The sequence below is a fragment of the Limulus polyphemus genome, unplaced genomic scaffold (genome assembly GCF_000517525.1).
Source record: "Limulus polyphemus unplaced genomic scaffold, Limulus_polyphemus-2.1.2 Scaffold1940, whole genome shotgun sequence".
Taxonomy (NCBI): Eukaryota; Metazoa; Arthropoda; class Merostomata; order Xiphosura; family Limulidae; genus Limulus; species Limulus polyphemus.
In genome coordinates this window covers 56,174-66,793 of record NW_013667550.1, presented here as the reverse complement: position 1 = coordinate 66,793, position 10,620 = coordinate 56,174, and the positions used below count along the sequence as shown (strand labels likewise).

Here is a 10,620-nt window from a genome sequence, read left to right as displayed (position 1 = left end):
CATGAGGTGGCGCAGTTGGGTAGGTCTTGTGTGCCATACTTTCCAAATCCTGTGCCAGATCTTGCAGGCTCTCCCCTTTAGTGCGGACTCTCGTCCTACACCTAGCCCTGTAGACTTCAGACTGATTTTGAGTTCCATACCTGAGTTCTAGAGCAGCTACCAGTGCTCTATAGTTGTGCCTGTCATCTGCTGACAACTTTCCAACTGTTTCCAGTGGTTGTCCCTTCAGCCTCGTTGCGAGGTACACTGCTTTCTGCTCCTCTGTCCATCCATTCATTTCTTCCAGTAGCTCAAATTGTGCTCTATATGCTTCCCATTGAATTCCTGTGGCTTCCTTCATACTAGATCACCCATATTGCTGACATTTGTGTCTGGAATGTGACTTCTGGCAGGAGTGAAGATGTCTGCATTTGGGTTTAGCTGCATGGTCTGGAAGGGGCTTTCTGTTGTCTGGGGCTGATTAGGTCCATGGTAAATCATCTTTTAATGTATTTAATTCACTTTGAAATTTACTAATCTTTTGCATTTGTGTATGCTGGCTTTCTCTCATTGTTGGAGACTTTCTTCTTGTTTCTTTTCTCGTTCTTCTTGTTTATTTTCTTTCTCCTCCAACCACTGCTGTTGTCTCCTTGTTTATTTTCTTTTTCCTCCAACCATTGCTGTAGCCTCTTTTCTTTTTCCTCCAACAACTGCTGTAGTCTCTCTTGTTTATTTTGCTGTTCGAGCTGCCACTGTTGCAGGTTTTCTTGCCACTGCTGCTGTCTCTCTTTTTTCTGTTGGTGCTCTTGTATTGCTGCCATCAAATCTGCTAAGCTGTAGTTTGATTTGCCACTTCTCGTTTCCATCTTTTTTTTTCCCTTTTCTGTCCCACTCTCTGACACCAATTTGTTATGTATCTGCTTGTTTGGTAATTTCCCGTAAAAATTCTTTCCAAGAAACTTCAGTGATACAAGTCCTTTCTTAATTAAAACTAGTTTATTCTTTCTGGATACAAACTGTTGTTACGCCTCCAGTCGTTAGTTGATTATCTGTAAATTCGTTCCGACGCAACTTTAGCGACACAAGTCCTTTCTTAAGTAAAACTGGTTTATTCTTTCTGAATATAACTTTACGATACACTTAATTTCAACAGTCGCTCTATAACAACGCTATATCTCACATGGCCAACAATATTTTGTCCGCATACATTCAATTACTCATTACCTCTGTTGTCCCGTCACGTTGTCAACGTCTTATGTATACAAGACTAACACATATCTAGTAGTCTCCTGATAATTCACGAAGGTTCGAGAGAAGGAGTGGCGTGATACTAGTCACGTGACCTCGCTGATGCAACACTGTAATACACTTAATTTCCACAGTCATTTTAAACTTAACTACTTTTATAAACACACACTATAATTCAAAGCGATTCACACACTTTATTTACAGTGCTTATCTCAATTCAATCTATCTCCGGCTTATATACTAATAAAAGAAGGCGTCTAGCAAATGCTAGGACATTTGTGAGGTTGCCCGCTAAGTCACGATCCTTCTAGAAACTCCAGCGAGCATGCTCCCAGCATCACGTGACTTCCGGTGTCGTAACAGAACTTAACCTTAAATGAGCAAGCTCTACAAGTGAAATGTACTGTATATTTCTGAATATCCTGAAAATCTAAGTAAAGTCTACAATTCTCAAACATAATCCAGTCCTGGAACCTAACACACCTTATGAACTCTATTTCCTTATCCCTGAACTGCCTTTAACTCTATTAAAATTTTGCTAGTGTTTATTCTGTGTCACCAATTTAGCTAAAATAATCTGATTCACAGTATATATATAAATTAAGTTGTAGATAAATTTGTATACTAAACTCCCCTTATTTATTAATGCTGATACTATTCATTACAGACAACTAATTGCTAATTCTAACAACTTACTGAAGCATTTTAATACTGCTACTAACTAGTAATGTAACTAGAAACTTAACTCTTAAAATAGAATTTAGTTATCTCTCTCTTATACTTGTGAGGCTTATCCTAACTGATGTTGGATGTGAAAGCTTGAGATTTTTACTCTGGTAATATGTGTTGAAAAGAATGAGTGTTACTGTTAGCATTTTAAGTTAGTGTCTTAGTAGAGATTTTTAAGAAATCTCAAAATTAGTTTTACAAGTTAAAATTTTGAATTAAATTTACAACAAAGATTTGTGTTGTTACCTTAGCAAAAAATGACAAATTTTCTGACTGAAGCATTTGTTTTCATTCCTAGCATTCAGCATTATCTGAATACTAACAAACACAACAAATCCCTTTTTTTATTAACCTGGGAAATATTTTATAGCATGAGATTTTTATTAGTCTTTATGTAAATATTGTTCCAAACTTTTATGAAGAAGTATTTTTGTTTTATATTTGATGTCGTCAATGGAGGGCCTTAAAAAACTCCTAATCTATGAATGTATCGTACAGTTTTATACTGTCAAGTATAACTGAAAGATGTTAAAAGTTTCTAGAAAAAATTAAAATATTATTTAAAAAATGTTAATAACTGTCCAGTAGAATGGAATTTAAGAACATTATTTCCTGGGTTTTCTTGTATCCTAACTAATTTGAATATTATCTCTGATCCAATATTTGTACATAAAAGGTTTGACTTGTCTTACTGAAAATGGTTTGAAATAATGACCTTGAACCAAGTCCTGGTCAAGAATGTTTTCAAGTGTTTGACACTAATATTTCTAAGATAAAAAAAAAAAAAAAACCTTCCTTGATGAAAGATGAGATTACTCAAAATCAGTAAAATATATTCAACATCAATTAGAAACCAAATGATGCATTATTATCAACCTCTGAATGGTTTAATTTGATCTACATCTTTAATCTTGCCTGTATATAAAAAATATATTTTTTTTAAATTTCTTCCAAAAGGTATTGGTGTTATCTTGAATATCTTGTCTCATCAGTTTTTCTTTTGGCTTGTTCAGGCAGGAAGTGGTTTTATCTCTAGCTTATTAGTATAACCTTAAGCATATGATTTGATATGCTAAAGCAATTACAAGTATTATATGAAGTAGTTTCAGTTTTGGTATCAAGTAAAATTATAGGATACAATAATGGTCTATCTTTGTGTTTATGTTCAGTGAATATTAATCTTATATTTTAAGTTATTTTATTACTTGTATTCACTCAGAATAATTTGAGTATTTTTGTGTAGTAGCTATTATGTGGTTAATTTTATTATTTCACAATGAAGTATTCCATACTTTTTCATATATGCATTTAATATATCATATGTAATGATAAATGTACATTGTAAATGTCATTTATTTTACACTCACTTTTAGTTGATAACTAAATATTTATATTAACTGAACTAGCTTTTTACAAGAACTTGCAAAAGCACAGAAAAGTGTAGCTTTTGTTAAATTAATCTTGATCTCATAAAACTTCAACAATGCAAAACAAAATTATTTTATAATACAGTATTATCCCATATGTGATTAAAATAAATAAAGTTAATAATAAAATCAAAAAGGTTCACTATAAAAATTTATAATATTTGTTTGAAAAATTAGCACAGAATAAATAAAACTCATAAAATAATTCTATTTGTCTAGGTTTCTGTATGAGACATTTGTACCATATTCTTGAAGTCATCTACCATGGATATATCAACAAACTATGAACAACATAAGGACATCACCTATAGAGAAACAAAAAGTAAGCTTTCTTCCAGTTCTAGTGAATCTGATGAGGATGATGATAATTTATCATGGAAAAGAAGGGCTATCTCTCGGAAGTCCAAATCTGGTAATGAACCTAGTATGGAAGCAGTTCCTTCACGTATACCTACTCATCCTTTACAAGAAGAGTTTTGTGTCCTTACTGAAGACCGGTTATCTCGAAAAAGAAAGCCAAATACCATCTGGGCTGGTATTTTACAAGAACAGAGTTTAACAGAAAACTTAGGCCATTGCGATATTGAACACAAAGACCTGAATGGATGGGATAGAGCTTGCGAGACTTATGATTTCACACGGAGAGAGCTGGATCTACGGCCTGATCCAGAAGAAATAGATATGTTTACTGACAGTTTAGAACAATATGACATTGAGAAGGAACAATCAAAAGAAAAAAGCAATGTTAAAGAGTGCTTAGGTCCATCAATATCCAAGGATTTGATTACCTCAAGTGCTGATAAAATAAATCAAAGAATTGGCATGGACATTGCTAGGAAACTGAATGAAACCAAACATGATTTAATTGGTAATAATTTATTTTTGGTTTAAAAGTTTTTTATTTATTTTGAAGATGTTAAATACAGAAATGGCATATAAGAATTCAAAAAATTCCTGATCACCTTTCTAAACTTTACATGAAGTTATTCCATAGATTGATTTGGACATGCATTTAAATTCATCACATCTCCAACCAGTAATGGGTGTTAAAAAAATCCATAATTGAAATAGCCTATAATCTCTTCGTCGTTTATGAAAACCTAGGAATTTTACATACATATAAATACAATATAGTACACACTTTTTTATAGAAATAAACTAAAAGCAAATATTGTATGAACTTGCAAGATGCATATTTAATTGGATTAAATTATTTCAATATAAATGTTCCTTTTGTTAGTAAAAAAACTGATGAAAAAAGAAAAGGTTAATTTAATTATTAGTGTGAAAAATGCTGGCTTTCACTATTGATAATTGCAACTTATTCAATAAGCTAATCAACCTTAATTATTAACTTGTCTTTTAAAAATCCTAAAAGTTATATCCTCTCATCCTTCTGTCTTTTAGAGTACAGCATATAACATTAACTTCCCAGATTATGTTTTGAACATAAGTATAATACTTCTTACCCCTCTTTTCTGAAAAGAAAAGAAATTTAAAAGTCTTAATCTATTGCCATAAAATAATCCTTTTATTCACAGAGTCATCCTAATAGTCTGCCTCTGAACTCTTTTCAACAAGTCAGTATCCTTTTTTTGATAAATAGACCAAAGTCTTGCATAGTATCCCAATGAGGTGTAATTAGTGATCTGCATAGAGAAATAATTATTTTTTCACTCTTAATCAGTATCCTATAAATACATCCTAAAATTGTTAATAGCTTTACTACTATTAATAGAGCACTGTCTCAGTGGCATGAGTGTCTTTTCTACTGTTATGCCAAGATGCTTCTTTTCTGTCACAACATTAAGTAGATTCCTATATACACTAAAGTTGTGAGTATGATAACCCAAATGCATTACATTGTACGTATTGTGATTAAAGATAACTTGGTAACTATTTATCCAACTTACCAATTGATCAGTACAACTAGAAATATCCAAGAGTTTACTAATTTACAAACAATACTCCTTTGAAAATTTTTAATGTTAATAAGAAAATACAAAGCCCAAGCATTGACCTTTGAAGATGTTTAATAACAAAGGTCCAGTTTGACTGCACTCCATTAATAAACTTTTTGCTCAACCAGCCAGTCTGCAACCAAATTAACTAGCCTTTCACCACCACCACCCCCACAGTTGCTTTTTTTTTAAATAATTTTAATTTATCTTTTGAGTAGCACCTTATCAAAAGTTTTTTAAAAGACTAGACTAAGTACACCAAGTTCACTCATTTTTCAATTATCCAGATAATATGGTAACATTGTGTGAAATATTTAATAATTAAAAGAAATATTTCCCTTTAGTGAATTCATGTTGGTTCTCTTGTATGATATCATATTTCCTTAAGATTTTGCAAGGCTTCTTTTATCACATACTAGAATTTTTCCCATTACAGAAATAAGACTAACTGGCTTATAGTTTCAAAAAAACTCTTATCATCCCCTTTAAAAAAAAGTATAACACTAGCAAACCTTGGACACCTAACCACTGCCTATTGACCCACCAGAGATTAAAAGGAGAGGCTTGCATATTTGACCTTTGACCTCTTTTAAACCCCTGGGGAAAAAAACTGTCTTGTCTTTGTGCTTTATTATTAATATATCCAAAAAAATGTTTCTTTCGATCAGTGAATTCATATTTTCATGACTAAGGTCAATTCCATTATTTCTTGTAGAATGCTAATGGGCCAAAATATCATTAACATTATCTCTCATGAGCAGGGTATGGCCTAGTAATTAGTGTGCTGGACTTTGAATCTGATAGTTCACATCCTTTTGTAACAAAATTCTTTATCAATTTAGGACAGTTAGTACTTTATGAGTGTGGAATTCAAATTTCAAATCTGAATTTTTTACAAGGTGTCACATAAAAGGCACCCCTTTTTAATTTACATCAGTGACATTGTTGAAGGAATGTTCAATAAATTACTTAAATTTGTTAATGATATTGAGGTCTTGGATGCTGCTACTGCTTTACACAAGGTCTTGGATTATTTGGTGAAATGGGCAAGTATATTGCAGATATATTTTAGTTATAATAAATGCAAGATAATGCTTGTGGGTTATTGTACTTTAAATTATAAATGTAATTTTGATGAGAATAATTTTAACAGTGTTATGGAAGAAAAGGATCTTGTTGTTTTGGTTGATTAGTCTCTTAAGTGATTCAAACAGTGTGCTGTTGCTACTAGTAGTAGGGCAAATAGGGTTTAGGCTGTGTGTAGAAAAATATTTAATGTATGTTTAAAGGGGATATAACTTCATTATATAGGTCATTGGTTTGGTTTTATTTGGAATATTATGTGAAAATGTAAGAAAAGAAAAAACCATTAAAAGCTTAAACATTTCAGTCTTCTACAATAACATTACCATCATCATCATTCTTAGGAATCATAATCTCCATTTGAACATTTTGCTTACGTTTATCGTACAAAAAAAAAATCTGTTTTGTAAATTGTAACATTATCAGCCAGTTGTTTTTCATAAACACTTTTTACTTTCAAAATTTTTCATTTTAGTAAGATCCTTAGATTTATTGTAGTTAAGTAAATCATCTGTTCTATCTATGAATTTAAAATCCTCAAATTTGATTTTCTCCTTCATGTCTTTAGGAAGCCACTTAGATTTTATCCTCCTTGTTATCCTTTTTTTTCTTTTTAGGAAATACCCATCTTAGGAAATTCAAAGTAATTTTATTTTATTATGATATCTGATATCTGTCGTACATAACCTTTTAAACAATAATTCTATTTCACTTATGATAAATCTTTTCTCATGGCCTCAAAACTGACTTTTGGAAAAATTGAGAATTAAAATTCAATTTTTTTATTTCAACATGCAGCATAAAATAGAAAATATATAAAATGACATCCCCTCTGGTTGTCTTCTTGACTACTTGGTACAGAGAACTATATCTTAAATCACTTCAACCTTTCTTCCTCACTACTTTATACAATCCCAATCAGTGATTATTGATTTCTGAAGAATGAATTAAAACAATAAATTTGTACTTGAACATGTACATGCAAAACTTAAAGGTAAACTACCCCAATAATATTTGTAATTAGCTCATTTATTTTTTCACTGGATTATGAAAGAATTAGTTTTTACTTTTAAACAAAAAATTTATTTCTTTTATGATATAAATACTGCTTGATAAATTTCAACATTTATTAGTTTACCTAAAAACATTTTGTTTTGATTATTTATGAGAACCAATGTTTTTAGCCATCTATAATTTATTTCATTAGTTCGAGTGGTTAAAATCCTAGGAGTAGAAAAAGCTGAAGAATTATATAACAAGACAGAAAACGTTGAAGAATCGGGAGGCATGTTGATTTTAGTAAGTGATGATTAGTTTTCTGTGCTTAAATTAGGAAGATTTCATGGTGATGTATGTGGAAGGGAAAACTTACAATAGCTTACTAGTGTTATTGTATTTACATATTCAACCTTTCTGCTGGGAAAAAAATCACTGGTGCATAGTTACCCAATATTAATTATTTTACCAGTGTTACATATTAGAATTTTGAGAGTTAAATGATACTTTAAATATAATAGTTAAATTGTACTTTGGATTCAACAGTTAAGTAAAAGCCAATTTATAGTTAGTTTATGATATTTGCCAACAAGATTGATACACACACTGGTTGATTTTTTTAACACAAATATGTTTTAATATACACACAACAATACAACTTGCAGTAACACTCATTACAAGTAGTTATTACAAACAATGATTTATAAACAAAAATTTTTCAAACTTACAAGCAATATAAAATCTTTCGACTCTGGAACTTCTTTGATATCTTATAGAAGGTTCATGATTAGTGAGTTAATTACGAGTTGACGTAGGTATAATTCACTTAACAGGGCGCTAGCTAGATTTGTCCTTCATTATTCACCATCCACACACGCCGAGTTTTCCACCATTGAAATTAGGTAATGTTTGATGAGAATCTACTGAAGTCAAATGATATGTAACGTTCTAAATTTATAAATATTCCTGGTCAAATATCTTAAGTTTTCCGATTGATAAGTGTTATAAAAATCACAGTTATAGCTTTCGAAGTTTATAGCACACTGATTATAGCGAACTACTAATAGACAGAATGTTTTTAACTTACTTTTAGCTTACAAAGAAAGCCTGATGAGTAATAATAGTTTTGGGGACATTGTATTCTAGTGATTGACATATGTTTTGTGTTCTGAAATGTATATTTGAAAGCTACATTAATTTGTTTTGTTTTTTGGACACCCACATTTGTGAGATTGGACTTCGGAAAGAATGCAATAAAAATATATTAAGATAAATAACTAAACCATGATGGCTGCATTGCCCCTGTTTGAGGAGATCTTTTAATTTCTAGTTTTCTTATCAGTAATGTATTGATTTGTCGCTAGATGTCAGAGAGTATAAAAGAAAGCCAGGAGCATGGAGAATTCATTTGATGCAGCCAGATTTAAGAGGCCTAAAACTAAAAAGCCTACAAATGTTAAGGCCCTTTGGGGGTCAAAGGTCAAGAGTAAGAATGACCCTCCTGCTATTGGCACTACCTGCCGGAAAGTTGAGGTTCCATTGTTTCTTAACGATGTATCATCAGTTAATCCCATAATACAAGCAAGTGATATTAATGCTGCTGTGGTTCTGCAAATGGTTCATGTATGAATGAGTACTACATATCCTTGTTTTTTATATAATGTTAAATATTTTGTAACAAAAGTAACTAAAATGTGAAAATTGTAAACTTCTCAACTAAGCCTAACAAAGCTTTAAAATTCTCCTAATTTGAGCTAACCAGTATGAGGTATCATATTTCACATGCATGGTGCTGTTACCAGTGCCTGAAATAGATAATGACTTTTACTGTTATTTATTGATTTTGATGTGAGGCTTTCTGCTCATGTGGGAACAAAGTACAGCTATAAAACCATAAAATTGAAAGAAAACAAATGTGAAAACATTAACAATTGAAACTGTGAAGGGCTTTCTGATCAATACTGTAGTCTGTGCAGAAAGAAAAATGGTATGAATGTATTTTCATATTTATGATTTCTCTACACTTAGTGTTATAGTAGAGAAACTAAGAGATGAAATATAAAGTTTTAGCAATAAAAACTTGATATTCATGTGGTAAGTTCTATAGGTTATGAAAAGGGATGCTGGAAAGATGTATTTTTTTCTTATCATGAACTCTATAGGTTATGAAAAGGGATGCTGGAAAGATGTATTTTTTTCTTATCATGAAAACTGCCTTTCAGTCAGGCTGACTCAGTAAAGGCTTCAAAAATTTATGGAAAGTTTTGCCAGAAATAATATCTTAATTATTAGGTTATCAAGAGATTATTTTCACGTTTTGGAACACATTCATTAACCACCCCCAAAAAATGTACATCACATATAATATTTAAATGAACCGCCTAAACGTCACGTTAGTGTATCCTATATAATGTGTAAAGTTTAGTGTACTTTAATCACTTATAGTGGTGGCACATGAAGAGACACACCTTCGGCATGTAATGCTGTTTGAATACAAGAAGGAAAACAAACCTCTGTTGCCACAAATATTATCAAAGAAGTTTATGGAATGTTTTGAAGATTCAACAATGGTACAGCAAATTTTGTTCAGGTGACTTTAGCCTTAAAAATTGTAATGACAGGGGCTGACATGTTGGAATTGATATTGATGCTCTGGAGATGCTTGTTGAGTCTAACCCAAGGCAACTGAGATGGCCCTGAAATTAGATGTCTCTTATGAAACAATATGTAAACATCTAAGGAATATGAGAAAACTTCATAAAAAAGGTGTTTAGGTGCCTCACAAACTCTCCATTGTTCATTGTCTCCAACATGTGAACATTGCTTCGTCTCTTCTGGTGCATAATACACGTGAACCATTTTTGGTCAGAATTGTCACTGGTGATAAAAAATAGATTCTCTATGCAATATTAAAGACCAAAAACAATGGCTCAGTTCTAGACAAAAACCACTACTGACCCCAAAACTTGGACTCCATCCTCAGAAAGTGATGTTTTGCATTTGGTGGGACATCAAAAGAGTAGTTCAGTTCCAACTCTTCAATCCACAGTGATCTGTCAATGCAGAGATCTATAGTCAGCAACTGGAACGTTTAAATCAAGCTCTTCATCAGAAACGCTCTTCACTCGTCAATTGGAAAGGTGTTCTTCTCCATGACAGTGCACGTCTTCATGTGCCGCGTTTGATGCAACACAAGA

General features: G+C 31.7%; 1 protein-coding gene across 2 annotated transcripts in view; it reads left to right on the top strand.

The window, feature by feature from the left end:
• LOC106465426 (phosphorylated adapter RNA export protein-like) overlaps window positions 1-10,620 on the top strand; it is a 38,321-nt gene that overhangs the window by 9,345 nt on the left and 18,356 nt on the right. For both annotated transcript variants that reach the window (XM_022393321.1, XM_013925652.2), the window contains exons 2-3: window positions 3,603-4,251; window positions 7,635-7,726. In XM_022393321.1, the coding sequence (XP_022249029.1) occupies window positions 3,648-4,251; window positions 7,635-7,726 (696 nt within the window). In that variant the 5' untranslated portion in view covers window positions 3,603-3,647. The remainder of the gene's footprint in view (window positions 1-3,602; window positions 4,252-7,634; window positions 7,727-10,620) is intronic.